We start from the raw sequence: 14,122 nt of genomic DNA on the forward strand, positions 1-14,122 counted from the left end.
GCACCCCAGGCTCCCCCACGCGCCGGCCCACAGCCAGGAAAGGGATCACTTGGATTGCCCCATTCTGCTCATCCCGCAGGAGCGCCTGGCCTGGCCAGTCGGCCGACAGGACCTGGGACACCCAGCGCGGTTGTTCTCACGCTGTCGCCAGCGCACCCCGGCCTGCACTGCCAGACGGCGCACAGCCCCAGCAGGGGTGTCCGGACACCGCTCCGCCTGCAGCGCACTGCTCGGGGGGCGCTTACCCGGCCCCGTCACAGCCCAGCCTAGCCAGGGAAAACCTGGAGCCAACACTGGCAGGGAACAGGTGCCACTGGGGCCAGGTCTGGAGCCAGCAAGTGCACCTCCCTGTGTCCTCCCACGGGCAGGCCCTTTGCTCCGGAGTCCCGAGGCGCCAGCCAGAGCCAATGGCTGCTGATTGCTACAGCGAGGAGCCCAAGGTGGCAATTAGACGAGGTGGGGATAGCAGCAGCTCTCCAGGCTGGGGGGCTTGGGCCTTTGCCGAATGAAATTAACATCATAGCCAGGATCAGCAGCACTGGCCACTGAGCAAACCCGCCTGGAGCCCAGGAGCTGGACCACAGCCCCTCTGGGAACTCCCTCCCCTCAGGGCCCTGGCCGAGTGTTGCTCTGTGGCAGCCCAGAGGCCTCTGCCTAACCCCGCCCGTCTCAGCCCCTCCCTCTGCACTCTGCCATGTTACACACGAGCCGCATCCCCCCAGACTTGGCTGCATTTCAGAGGCAGGCAAAGGGCTGGCTCTCTGCTTGGACAGGGCTGGGGCCAGGCTGGCACTTCACCATACCCCTCCCTGCCGTGCACCACCGGCTCGCAGTGCTTTGGGAGCATGGTCGGCTCAGGCAGGCTCAGCGCAGAGGGGCCAGGGCGGATGAGAAGTCCTAGCTGGCCACAGTTGCTCTGGTGGGCTGGGAGAGGTTTGCCTGCGAGCTGGGCACTGGTGCGGCTGTTCAGCAGAGCCCACAGGCAGGAACGTGTTTCGACTGGTGGTGCCCGTCAGCACAGGCCTCAGGGCACATAAACATTTACTCCGCACCAGAAACAGCCCCCTGTGGCCGGAGCAAAGGAGGGGACATCAGAGGGGAGGGGAAGAGAGATCACAGCAGTGCACCCCTGGGGCGACAGGAAGGCGAGACCAGCCTGGAGCTGGAGAAGGGGAGCTAGCCATGGCCTCTGCTGCAGGGCAGGGTGGGCCTAGCACCCAGCGCTTTGGCCTGACTGTTCCCCACCAGCCCTGGGACGGGGCCAACATGCTCGGCTGCCTCTGCCCTGCTGAGAGGTGCTGGGCTGGGGAGCCCGGGGGAGCCCACGCACAAGGGCTGGTGTGGGTTCCAGGAGGGCAGCGTGTTCGTGGTAGGCTGCAGGCGGGGGGGGGGGGGCACCTGTCTGGCCTGTCCCTGGTGGGGGAGACCACACACAGCTCTCCTCCCAAGGGAAGGAGGGGGTGAGGGAGACGTGGGGTACACCCCCAAACCTACCCGATCTTGGGGCACCGGGCAGAGCCCCCTTTCCAGGAGCCCCCATGGTGCAGGGCAGGGGAGCATGTTCCCCACCCCGAAGAGCTGTCACTTTTACAGGGATTGGAGGCACCCTCAGCTTCCAGCCTCCAATGGGCTTCTCTGCCCAGCTGGCCTGACCGCGCCCTCAGCCCAGACCCAGCACCCCGGGCTGTTGACTTCCACAGGAAGCACCCAGGACTTAATGCTGTTCCCTGCTCCCTCACCAGCCCACAGTCCCTACCCCAAGCCCCCATCACCGCCTCCTGCCCCCCACCTCGGCCAGATGGGCTCACCTGCCCCCTTCTTCGCACCCCCTGATCCAGCACCCAGCCCTGCAGACAGCCTAGCCCTTCCCCCACCAAACAGCCTGAGCGGGAGGCCTGGCGCCCTGCTGGGTTCGTGCACTTGGCCCATCACCATGGTGTCTGGTTCCAGCACTCTCCAGACGAGCCCCTCCCTCTGGCCCTGGGCAAGTAGCTGCCTGGCCCTGCACCAATGCAGAGGGGGCAGTCCGGGGAACAGCAGAGGAAGGGTTCGCCCATTCCCATTGGACACGAGGCCCAGGACGGTCCCTAGCTGTTGGGCCAGGCTAGCATCCGAGACAGTTTCTCCCAGCAGGGGGCGCTGTGGGGAGCAGGGCAGGAGAGCTGGTGGGACAGGGGCTCAGCCCCTCATTTCCCACTTGACTGGGGGGCAGCTGCTGCAAACGGTGCCTGCCAGGTCCTGGGGAGAAGGGCCCCCCAGCCAAGCTCACCGTTGGGGTGCAGGGCCAGAGACGAGCGGCTCCTGGGGAGCCATGGCAAGCAGACAGTGCTTGCTGCAAGACCCCGGGCGGGGTGGGCAGCGCAGTGTAGCTGGCAGCAGGTGCCCGCTGCTAGAGGGCAGTGTGGGGGGGCGGAGGAAGGCTGCTGGGCCCAGGGCCCAGGCCATTAGCCCTTCGAGAGGTGCAGCTGGGCCCAGGGCCCGGGCCATTAGCCCTTCGAGAGGTGCAGCTGGGCCCAGGGCCCGGGCCATTAGCCCTTCGAGAGGTGCAGCTGGGCCCAGGGCCCGGGCCATTAGCCCTTCAAGAGGTGCAGCTGCTGCCATGCCCGGCTTGGGCTGCGGCTCCACTCGCTAGGAGCGGCCACAGCCCCACTGGCTCTAGCTACAGGGGCCCCTGGAGCATCTAACCCCCAAGGCAGAGCAGTAGCGCCCTGCTCGCGGAAAGGGCTAGGGCACCCAGTGGGCTGCTGGGAGCTGGCCAGTGTCTGGGAATCCCCGGCACCCCCCACCAGCGCTCACCTGTTCACTGCAGTGGCCAGGGCTCCGGGGGGGGGGCAGGGCTAGGGCACCCAGTGGGCTGCTGGGAGCTGGCCAGTGTCTGGGAATCCCCGGCACCCCCCACCAGCGCTCACCTGTTCACTGCAGTGGCCGGGGCTCCGGGGGGGGCAGGGCTAGGGCACCCAGTGGGCTGCTGGGAGCTGGCCAGTGTCTGGGAATCCCCGGCACCCCCCACCAGCGCTCACCTGTTCACTGCAGTGGCCGGGGCTCCGGGGGGGGCAGGGCTAGGGCACCCAGTGGGCTGCTGGGAGCTGGCCAGTGTCTGGGAATCCCCGGCACCCCCCACCAGCGCTCAAGTGGGCCGGGGCTCCGGGGGGGCAGCAGGGAGCTGGAGGAACAGACCTACATGGCCCTAGAGCTGCTGTTTGCTGGGCCCTGGGGCAGCCGCCCTGCAGCTTGCGGCACAGGCAGCCAGAGGCTGGTGTCTGGCCCACCCGTCCAGGGCAGCCCCAGGCCCTCGGCGGGGGGAGCCACCAGGCAGCCTGATCTGCTCCGGAAGCCTGGCTAGCAGCGCAGGACACAGCCACCAGCCGGTTAGGGTGTGAGCAGCCACCAGCCAGCCAGGCCCAAGTGGCAGCTCGGCTGCGGGCACACCGCCCTCTGGTGGAGACACTGCCCCCTCACAGGCCTGTGCCCAGCGCCAGCAAGCAGGCAGCCGGGTGCGAGCTCTTTGGGGAGAGGGGGCCCAGCCAAGGTGCTGGCAGCCAGCACCAGACCCAGACGCCGCGGGAAGGGACCTGCGAGCCAGGCTCCACACCCAGCCCGCGACAGGCCCTGGCCTCTCTCAATAGACGGGAGAACGTTGGCCTGGAGTCATGGCCACGCTGGAGCGCACCCCCCGCCTGAGGGGCTCAGCCCCTCTGACCCGCAGGCCCTGCTGCCCATGAAGTGCTCAGAGACCCCCTGGGAGGCCACCTCACGCACTTGCGGGGTCTCTGGAGAGCCACCCGGGCACTGATTCCCGCACGCACAGGCAGGCTGCTTGCCCACGTGAGGAGGCGTGTGCAGGGCCGGAGGGCACTCGGCTCAGGAGGGGACGGCCCCTCCACTCTGAGGCCCGGGCTGGCAAGGAGCCAGGCTCGCCCCAGGTGCCGGAGTGCAGGACCCCACCTCCGCAGCCACGTCCCTGGGCAGAGGGCAGTCGCCCTGCACCCCGCCGGCTGACAGCAGCCTGCACACCATGCGCTGCAGACTCCCTTGGCCAGGCCTCGCTTCTTTACTGAGCAGGACTTTGCACAGGTACAAAGAGCCCCACAAGTCACACCCCCCCCCCCAACCCTAACCCCCACAGGCAGCAATGGGGCAAGCAGCCACCAGCCTCTCCCAAAGGAGGGACGAGCCACAGCCTCCCGGGGATTCCCAGCCCGCAGAGACTGGGGGCAGGGGAAGGAAGGGGAATGATCGGTCGTAGCAGCTGGGGGTTCAACAGTCACGGCTAGTTCAGTCCCACTGGGCTGGGCTCCTTCCCCCCAGAGAGGCCGAGCGTGGGCCTGCCCCAGACTGCTGAGCCGTGATGGCTCTGTGGCAGCCCGTGTTCTTGCTAGGCGGCTGCTGTGAACAAAGGTCCAGAGGGCAGGGCACCGGCGGCTGCACTGAGGGCCACAGCCATGCCAGAAGCCAGGCAGCCAAGCCCAGGGAGAAGCCGGCCTATCCCGAGGCAGAGGTCATGGCAGCGCAGAGAGGGGCTGGGGAGCAGCCCCACCTCTCTGCCCCTCCCAGGCCATCACGCGTCGTTGGGGAGGCCGAAGAGCTTGACGGTGCCGGCCTCCCGGCTGCTGTCGTACTTGCCGTCTTTGTCGTCACAGGCGAAGGCCAGCAAAGGCCTCTTGGGGTGCCAGGCCACTGTGAAGGTGGGGGATTCACACTGCACCTCCCACAGCTTCTCCCCTGCAGCGAGAAACAGCAGGGCGTGAGCCAGGAGCAGAGCCTGCCCCTCACCGGGGGAGGGAGAACCGCGCCCTCGTGCGCCTTGTCTTCAGCGAGACCAGGCGAGAGTCGCAATCGACACAACCCTCTCCGGCGACCTGCCCTGCCGCTCCCGCCCCATTGCTCCTGCCCCGCCACTGCCCTGCCCTCCGGTCGCCCGCCCCACTTTCCCCCGCCACTGCCCTGCAAACCCTCCGATCGCCCGCCCCGTTCCCCTGCCATGCAAACCCTCTGGTCGCCCGCCCCGCATTCCCCCGCCACTGCCCCATCGCTCCCGCCCCACCCCGCCACCGCCCTGCAAACCCACCGGTCGCCCGCCCCGCCGCTCCCACCCCGCCACCGCCCTGCAAACCCACCAGTCGCCCGCCCCGCCGCTCCCACCCCGCCACCGCCCTGCAAACCCACCAGTCGCCCGCCCCGCCGCTCCCACCCCGCCACCGCCCTGCAAACCCACCGGTCGCCCGCCCCGCCGCTCCCACCCCGCCACCGCCCTGCAAACCCACCAGTCGCCCGCCCCGCCGCTCCCACCCCGCCACCGCCCTGCAAACCCACCGGTCGCCCGCCCCGCCGCTCCCACCCCGCCACCGCCCTGCAAACCCACCAGTCGCCCGCCCCGCCGCTCCCACCCCGCCACCGCCCTGCAAACCCACCGGTCGCCCGCCCCGCCGCTCCCACCCCGCCACCGCCCTGCAAACCCACCGGTCGCCCGCCCCGCCGCTCCCGCCCCGCCACCGCCCTGCAAACCCACCAGTCGCCCGCCCCGCCGCTCCCGCCCCGCCACCGCCCTGCAAACCCACCGGTCGCCCGCCCCGCCGCTCCCGCCCCGCCACCGCCCTGCAAACCCACCGGTCGCCCGCCCCGCCGCTCCCACCCCGCCACCGCCCTGCAAACCCACCGGTCGCCCGCCCCGCCGCTCCCACCCCGCCACCGCCCTGCAAACCCACCGGTCGCCCGCCCCGCCGCTCCCGCCCCGCCACCGCCCTGCAAACCCACCGGTCGCCCGCCCCGCCGCTCCCGCCCCGCCACCGCCCTGCAAACCCACCGGTCGCCCGCCCCGCCGCTCCCGCCCCGCCACCGCCCTGCAAACCCACCGGTCGCCCGCCCCGCCGCTCCCGCCCCGCCACCGCCCTGCAAACCCACCGGTCGCCCGCCCCGCCGCTCCCACCCCGCCACCGCCCTGCAAACCCACCGGTCGCCCGCCCCGCCGCTCCCACCCCGCCACCGCCCTGCAAACCCACCGGTCGCCCGCCCCGCCGCTCCCGCCCCGCCACCGCCCTGCAAACCCACCAGTCGCCCGCCCCGCCGCTCCCGCCCCGCCACCGCCCTGCAAACCCACCGGTCGCCCGCCCCGCCGCTCCCGCCCCGCCACCGCCCTGCAAACCCACCGGTCGCCCGCCCCGCCGCTCCCGCCCCGCCACCGCCCTGCAAACCCACCGGTCGCCCGCCCCGCCGCTCCCACCCCGCCACCGCCCTGCAAACCCACCGGTCGCCCGCCCCGCCGCTCCCACCCCGCCACCGCCCTGCAAACCCACCAGTCGCCCGCCCCGCCGCTCCCACCCCGCCACCGCCCTGCAAACCCACCGGTCGCCCGCCCCGCCGCTCCCACCCCGCCACCGCCCTGCAAACCCACCGGTCGCCCGCCCCGCCGCTCCCACCCCGCCACCGCCCTGCAAACCCACCGGTCGCCCGCCCCGCCGCTCCCACCCCGCCACCGCCCTGCAAACCCACCGGTCGCCCGCCCCGCCGCTCCCACCCCGCCACCGCCCTGCAAACCCACCGGTCGCCCGCCCCGCCGCTCCCACCCCGCCACCGCCCTGCAAACCCACCGGTCGCCCGCCCCGCCGCTCCCACCCCGCCACCGCCCTGCAAACCCACCGGTCGCCCGCCCCGCCGCTCCCACCCCGCCACCGCCCTGCAAACCCACCGGTCGCCCGCCCCGCCGCTCCCGCCCCGCCACCGCCCTGCAAACCCACCGGTCGCCCGCCCCGCCGCTCCCGCCCCGCCACCGCCCTGCAAACCCACCGGTCGCCCGCCCCGCCGCTCCCGCCCCGCCACCGCCCTGCAAACCCACCGGTCGCCCGCCCCGCCGCTCCCGCCCCGCCACCGCCCTGCAAACCCACCAGTCGCCCGCCCCGCCGCTCCCGCCCCGCCACCGCCCTGCAAACCCACCGGTCGCCCGCCCCGCCGCTCCCGCCCCGCCACCGCCCTGCAAACCCACCGGTCGCCCGCCCCGCCGCTCCCGCCCCGCCACCGCCCTGCAAACCCACCGGTCGCCCGCCCCGCCGCTCCCGCCCCGCCACCGCCCTGCAAACCCACCGGTCGCCCGCCCCGCCGCTCCCGCCCCGCCACCGCCCTGCAAACCCACCGGTCGCCCGCCCCGCCGCTCCCGCCCCGCCACCGCCCTGCAAACCCACCGGTCGCCCGCCCCGCCGCTCCCGCCCCGCCACCGCCCTGCAAACCCACCGGTCGCCCGCCCCGCCGCTCCCGCCCCGCCACCGCCCTGCAAACCCACCGGTCGCCCGCCCCGCCGCTCCCGCCCCGCCACCGCCCTGCAAACCCACCGGTCGCCCGCCCCGCCGCTCCCGCCCCGCCACCGCCCTGCAAACCCACCGGTCGCCCGCCCCGCCGCTCCCGCCCCGCCACCGCCCTGCAAACCCACCGGTCGCCCGCCCCGCCGCTCCCGCCCCGCCACCGCCCTGCAAACCCACCGGTCGCCCGCCCCGCCGCTCCCGCCCCGCCACCGCCCTGCAAACCCACCGGTCGCCCGCCCCGCCGCTCCCACCCCGCCACCGCCCTGCAAACCCACCGGTCGCCCGCCCCGCCGCTCCCGCCCCGCCACCGCCCTGCAAACCCACCAGTCGCCCGCCCCGCCGCTCCCGCCCCGCCACCGCCCTGCAAACCCACCGGTCGCCCGCCCCGCCGCTCCCGCCCCGCCACCGCCCTGCAAACCCACCGGTCGCCCGCCCCGCCGCTCCCGCCCCGCCACCGCCCTGCAAACCCACCGGTCGCCCGCCCCGCCGCTCCCGCCCCGCCACCGCCCTGCAAACCCACCGGTCGCCCGCCCCGCCGCTCCCGCCCCGCCACCGCCCTGCAAACCCACCGGTCGCCCGCCCCGCCGCTCCCGCCCCGCCACCGCCCTGCAAACCCACCAGTCGCCCGCCCCGCCGCTCCCGCCCCGCCACCGCCCTGCAAACCCACCGGTCGCCCGCCCCGCCGCTCCCACCCCGCCACCGCCCTGCAAACCCACCGGTCGCCCGCCCCGCCGCTCCCACCCCGCCACCGCCCTGCAAACCCACCGGTCGCCCGCCCCGCCGCTCCCACCCCGCCACCGCCCTGCAAACCCACCAGTCGCCCGCCCCGCCGCTCCCACCCCGCCACCGCCCTGCAAACCCACCGGTCGCCCGCCCCGCCGCTCCCACCCCGCCACCGCCCTGCAAACCCACCGGTCGCCCGCCCCGCCGCTCCCGCCCCGCCACCGCCCTGCAAACCCACCAGTCGCCCGCCCCGCCGCTCCCGCCCCGCCACCGCCCTGCAAACCCACCGGTCGCCCGCCCCGCCGCTCCCACCCCGCCACCGCCCTGCAAACCCACCGGTCGCCCGCCCCGCCGCTCCCACCCCGCCACCGCCCTGCAAACCCACCGGTCGCCCGCCCCGCCGCTCCCACCCCGCCACCGCCCTGCAAACCCACCAGTCGCCCGCCCCGCCGCTCCCGCCCCGCCACCGCCCTGCAAACCCACCGGTCGCCCGCCCCGCCGCTCCCGCCCCGCCACCGCCCTGCAAACCCACCGGTCGCCCGCCCCGCCGCTCCCGCCCCGCCACCGCCCTGCAAACCCACCGGTCGCCCGCCCCGCCGCTCCCGCCCCGCCACCGCCCTGCAAACCCACCGGTCGCCCGCCCCGCCGCTCCCGCCCCGCCACCGCCCTGCAAACCCACCGGTCGCCCGCCCCGCCGCTCCCGCCCCGCCACCGCCCTGCAAACCCACCGGTCGCCCGCCCCGCCGCTCCCGCCCCGCCACCGCCCTGCAAACCCACCGGTCGCCCGCCCCGCCGCTCCCGCCCCGCCACCGCCCTGCAAACCCACCGGTCGCCCGCCCCGCCGCTCCCGCCCCGCCACCGCCCTGCAAACCCACCGGTCGCCCGCCCCGCCGCTCCCGCCCCGCCACCGCCCTGCAAACCCACCGGTCGCCCGCCCCGCCGCTCCCGCCCCGCCACCGCCCTGCAAACCCACCGGTCGCCCGCCCCGCCGCTCCCGCCCCGCCACCGCCCTGCAAACCCACCGGTCGCCCGCCCCGCCGCTCCCGCCCCGCCACCGCCCTGCAAACCCACCAGTCGCCTGCCCCGCCGCTCCCGCCCCGCCACCGCCCTGCAAACCCACCGGTCGCCCGCCCCGCCGCTCCCACCCCGCCACCGCCCTGCAAACCCACCGGTCGCCCGCCCCGCCGCTCCCGCCCCGCCACCGCCCTGCAAACCCACCGGTCGCCTGCCCCGCCGCTCCCGCCCCGCCACGCAAACCCACCGGTCGCCTGCCCCGCCGCTCCCACCCCGCCACCGCCCTGCAAACCCACCGGTCGCCTGCCCCGCCGCTCCCACCCCGCCACCGCCCTGCAAACCCACCGGTCGCCTGACCCGCCGCTCCCGCCCCGCCACCGCCCTGCAAACCCACCGGTCGCCTGACCCGCCGCTCCCGCCCCGCCACTGCCCTGCAAACCCACTGGTCGCCTGCCCCGCCACTCCCGCCCCATCACTGCTGCCCCGCCACCGCCCTGCTGTGCAAGCCCACCAGTCCTCAGAGACACTGGCCGCCTGCGCCGTTACCTGTCTCCACCTCGGCAATGTCGATGAAGTGATCCTCCGACGCCGACGCCAGCATCTTCCCATCGTGGCTAAAACTCAACGTTCTCACGGGCCAGTCCAGCCTGCAGCACAGGGTGGGTCAGAGGGATTTCCCCAGCACCAGGGGCGGAGGAGGAAAGACAACAGGCAGGGTCACCTACCTGGAGAAGCATCTCACGCACACTAGCTCATCCACATCCCACAGGCTGACCAGAGCATCTGCACTTCCCGTGGCAAAGTACTTCCCCATGGGGTCAAACTTGATGCAGATGCAGTTTGATGGGTGAGCGTTGATTGACTGGATGGGCTTCAGCTCTGGGTAGCTGCAGGTGCACAGGAGAGAGCAGAGTGAAATGAAAGAGCCCATCCCCGACACTGCAGGGCCCAAGTGCCCTCCACAGCAGGGCGCTGCGTGCCCGGCCCAACACCCAGGAAGCTGGGCTGCAGACCAAGCCAGAACCTCTCGCCCAGGAACCTGCCTTCCAACAGTGGCCAATGCCAGGTGCTTCAGAAGGATTAGCAAGTGACCCATCCCACTGGCCGCTCCCAGCTTCAGGCGCTCAATGGTTAGGGACACCAGAACACGGGTTTGCATCCCTGAGCAGCTTATCCACAGCCATTGGTGGACCGAGCTCCAGGGCCTTATCCGAGCTTTTTAACTCAGTTCTCATTTTGGCCGACTGTACTTCCTTTGGTTGTTTTAAACCTGCTGCCTGTTACTTTCATTCAATGACCCCTGGTTCTTGCGAACAGGTAAGTAACACTTCCTTATTCACCATCTCCGCTCCAGTCACGATCTTACAGCCTTCCATCATATCCCCCAAGCCATCTCTTTTGTAAGATTAGTCCCAGTCTTTCCCATCTCTGCTCACCCGGAAGCTGTTCCTTGCCTCAGATCATTTGTTGCCCTTCTCTGTACCTTTTCTTAGTCAAAAAAATGTTTTTGAGATGGGGCACCAGAGCCTCACCCAATATTCAAGATGTGGGCATACCACGGGTTTCTATAGCGACATCATGGCCTTTTCGGTCTTAACTCTGACAGCTCTTAGTTTCAAAATCCCCTACCACCTTTTCACGTTACAGTCCAGTGCCATTTTGGTTTAGGTGGAGCCCAGCCTTCCTGTATAGGTTCCTTTCCCAAAAGGTTGCCTAAATCTCTCCGGCCAACCCCATCATTTCACCCATGCATTGAAACCCTGAAGTTCTGCCTGTCTTCCCGGCTCTGTGCATGGAACTGGGAACATTTCAGAGAACACTACCATGGAGGTGCTAGACTTACTGAGCAGCCTAAATGGGACCTCCAGGTCCTCTGCCCCATGTCACTGGTACCTACCTGACCACTGGCTACTCCCCAGCACTGTGTCTATGTCTTGAGAGATCTGCAACCTTCACACCTGGCAGGCAATTCACCCAGCAGTTTTCCTGGTAATCACACACTGACTAGCTATATTTCTAATGACCAAATCCCCCATTACTGTTTACCTGTCTCTTAGTAAGTGGGCCCCAGAGGAGCACCATGACATCATCTGGAAGGGAGGTCCCAATTATGGGATTGCTCGAGCTTGATGTTATTCAAGACTTTCCTTCCCCTCAACAGCACAGAGGCTGTCGGGGGGGGGGGGGGGGGGGGGGAGGGGAGACTGCTCTACTGTTACCCTGGAAGTCTCTGCAGTGTACCTCCCTCTCTTTTAGCTCCTCCAGTTCAGCCACCCTGGTCTCAAGAGCCCATACTTGGAATCTGAGGGCCATGAGTTGCCCACACCTGGTGCACCTGGCATAGAGGTGCAGGACCCTGAGGTTTTCTGGGGGTAGACCCAGTCCTTGCGCTGGGTCAGAGATGGGTGCAGCCTCATCGCTGAATCTGTGTCGCAGGGGATAACTTCACAGCGATCTCCCACCTCTGTGCACCCGGTGTCCTGTGCTTCCCAGTCTCATGCTGGAGCCGTTACTAGGTACATCTGCCTCGCAAAACTCCCATTTCTTTTAACACCCTGTTCCCCTGAGATAGGCCCACCCCCTAAGGCCCACCCCCAGCAAGGAACCCTAAAGGGTTAGCGATCAAAGGACAGCAGACTAGAGCCCCATTGGGAACCTCTCAGCCTCGTCTACCAGCCAGCTTATGACAGCACACAACCCCCCAACCACACCACACTGTAGCCCTCAGCTATTGCCAAGGCAATCAGTCTACACAAGAGCCATGAGAAGGAAAGACAGCCCGAGGGAGCAGGGCAGGAGATGTAAGAGGGGGGCCCCGCACTAGAGACCATGCCGGTAAGTACCTGAGGATGTTGATGCAGCCGTTTCCGTTGGTGAGGAAGAACATGTTGTTATCATTGTTCCAGGAAATCTCATTCACCTCAAACTTAAACTGCTCCTCAGCCTTGGAGCGATGTGTTTTGGCATCAATGAAGGTGACCACATCATCCTTATTTCCCACAGCAATGGTCTGGCCATCGGGGCTCCAGCAGATATTAATGTTCTCTCCTGGAATGGAAGAGAGTGGGCAGGTCCTCCCGCACCACTAATGGGGGCAAGAGCCATTCATGTGCCATAGACAGACTCTTGTACGTTTAACCCAGGTCTGCCCCACAAACCTTCTGCCTTGAGTGGCAAAATGCACAGACAGCACCTGTGGTACCTTAAAGACTAACAGATATATTTGGGCATTAGCTTTTGTGGGTAAAAACCATACATCTGACAAAGTGCTTTTTACCCCCGAAAGCTTATGCCCAAATATGTCTGTTAATCTTTAAGGCGCCAGAGGACTCCTCCTTGTTTCTGAACAATTTTTTTACATAGTAGTGACTCAGGGGTGTTGGAACAATTTGCAGGGGTGCTGCTAATCCCAGCTGAGTTAGGGAGAGCAGGATTCACCTGCATAGCACCCTAGCACACATTTCCCGCACCTATATACCACCTATATACTGACTGGAATGAATATGTAACGAAACCTTGGAAGAAAAGATGCTTAAAAAATAGAAATGGGAGGACTCAACGTTTTTTTCTAACTTCTAGCTATCCCTTCTCCCTAGAGCCACACACCAGAGAGATTTTGAGACAGTCTAACATCAGTGCACCTCCACCAATACTAGCGCTAATGTAAACAGGTTCAGGTGTTTAACACTGTGTCAGAACATGGCTAATGCTGGGTACACACACAAATTCTCCCTGGAGATAGTGTAATGCAGGGGTTCCCAACCTGGGGAACGAGAAGCTTGTCAAGGAGGTACGGGAGCCAAAAAAGGTTGGGAACCCCTGGTGTAATGTATAGTTATAATTTGCTACTAAGAGCCAGAAAGATGCAATTGCCACACAATCATCATATACAGAGCTTGACAAATGGCAGTGAAAGCTGCTCGCCAGCCCCGCACTGAGCATGCGCATGCCACCGGTAAATGGGGTGTGCAGCTGAAATCTACTCGCCACGGGTGAGTAGATTCTATAGTTTGTCGAGCCCTGATCATATAGAGCTCTCAGGTTTCCTGAATTTACTGGCATCCATGTTGGGAGCAGGATGCATTTGCAAAAGAAGCAGTGTTTGTAGCTGTACTGAGATGTGCGGGTCCCTCTAACCTCCTCACATCAGCACCCACCTTTGGTGTTCACGGTAGCGATGCACTTCGTGGTGCGGACGTCCCAAATACGGATGGTTTTGTCTCCAGAGGCGGTAACAAAGAGGTCGGGGTTACTGGGGTGCCAGCACAGCTGATCCACACTATCCCCGTGGCCACGATAATTGTTCTCCTTCACCTACAGGAAGAGAATTGTTCTCCTTCACCCCCCGCCCCCGCCAGCCTCGAGCCCCTCGCCCTGCCCCACTGAGAAGAGCCTCTGGCCCCCCGGGAGCCGCAGGCTGCTCTCAACCCCCCCCCCCCTGCTCTTCTGTGGACTGAACGATCCCCAACCCCCCAAACACGTCGCGGGCTGCGGGCTCCAGCCCCCCCCCCCAGCCCCTCCCGCCCCGGCCGGAGCCCCCTAGCCCCGCCCCGCCCCCCCAGCCCCTCCCACCCCAGGCCAAGCCCCCAGCCCCGCCCCCTAGCACCTCCCGCCCCGCCCGGAGCCCCGCCCCCTCCCACCACCAGCCCCGCCCCCTAGCACCTCCCACCCCAGGCCAAGCCCCCCAGCCCCGCCCCCTAGCACCTCCCGCCCCGCCCGGAGCCCCGCCCCCTCCCACCACCAGCCCCGCCCCCTAGCACCTCCCGCCCCGCCCGGAGCCCCGCCCCCTCCCACCCCAGCCCCGCCCCGCCCCCTAGCACCTCCCGCCCCGCCCGGAGCCCCGCCCCGGGGGGGCGCACCAGCCGGTCCTTCTCCAGCACGAAGACGCTGGCGGTCTTGTCGAAGGAGCCCGAGGCGAGGCGGCGGCCGCAGCAGCTCCAGGCCACCGAGTGCACCTTGGCGCCGTGCGCCGGGAACTCGCGGCTGCGCGTGTTGGCCCGGAACAGCTCCTGCATGGCCTGCACGTACGGCGAGAGCGCCATGGCAACCGCCGCCCGCGCTTCCGCTTCCGCTTCCGGCGCCAGGGGCGGGAC

The 14,122-nt window shown here is 68.7% G+C and overlaps 1 protein-coding gene across 2 annotated transcripts; it reads right to left on the bottom strand.

The window, feature by feature from the left end:
• Positions 1–1,419: 1,419 nt before the first annotated feature.
• Positions 1,420–14,122, bottom strand: THOC3 (THO complex subunit 3). 2 transcript variants are annotated; one of them, XM_075900681.1, is made up of 6 exons: positions 13,889–14,122; positions 13,187–13,343; positions 11,873–12,077; positions 9,755–9,916; positions 9,576–9,676; positions 1,420–4,722 (listed from the first exon to the last, which is right to left on the bottom strand). In XM_075900681.1, exons 1-6 carry the CDS (start codon positions 14,069–14,071, stop codon positions 4,559–4,561), a joined length of 972 nt encoding a protein of 323 aa, XP_075756796.1. In that variant the 5' UTR covers positions 14,072–14,122; the 3' UTR covers positions 1,420–4,558. The 2 variants fall into 2 exon arrangements, with proteins under 2 accessions (XP_075756796.1, XP_075756795.1); XM_075900680.1 differs by having other exon boundaries at positions 13,850–14,071.

Source organism: Pelodiscus sinensis, chromosome 17 (assembly GCF_049634645.1).
Source record: "Pelodiscus sinensis isolate JC-2024 chromosome 17, ASM4963464v1, whole genome shotgun sequence".
NCBI classification, from domain to species: Eukaryota; Metazoa; Chordata; order Testudines; family Trionychidae; genus Pelodiscus; species Pelodiscus sinensis.

What these genes read in the sequence shown, in the direction of transcription:
- THOC3 (XM_075900680.1), bottom strand. Translation starts at nt 14,071, where the DNA reads ATGGCGCTCTCGCCGTACGTGCAGGCCATGCAGGAGCTGTTCCGGGCC. An exon ending in CGCTACCGTGAACACCAAAG is followed by an intron (nt 12,078 to 13,186) that starts GTGGGTGCTGAT and finishes CTTCCATTCCAG; the next exon opens with GAGAGAACATTAATATCTGC. An exon ending in GGCTGCATCAACATCCTCAG is followed by an intron (nt 9,917 to 11,872) that starts GTACTTACCGGC and finishes GTGCACCTGCAG; the next exon opens with CTACCCAGAGCTGAAGCCCA.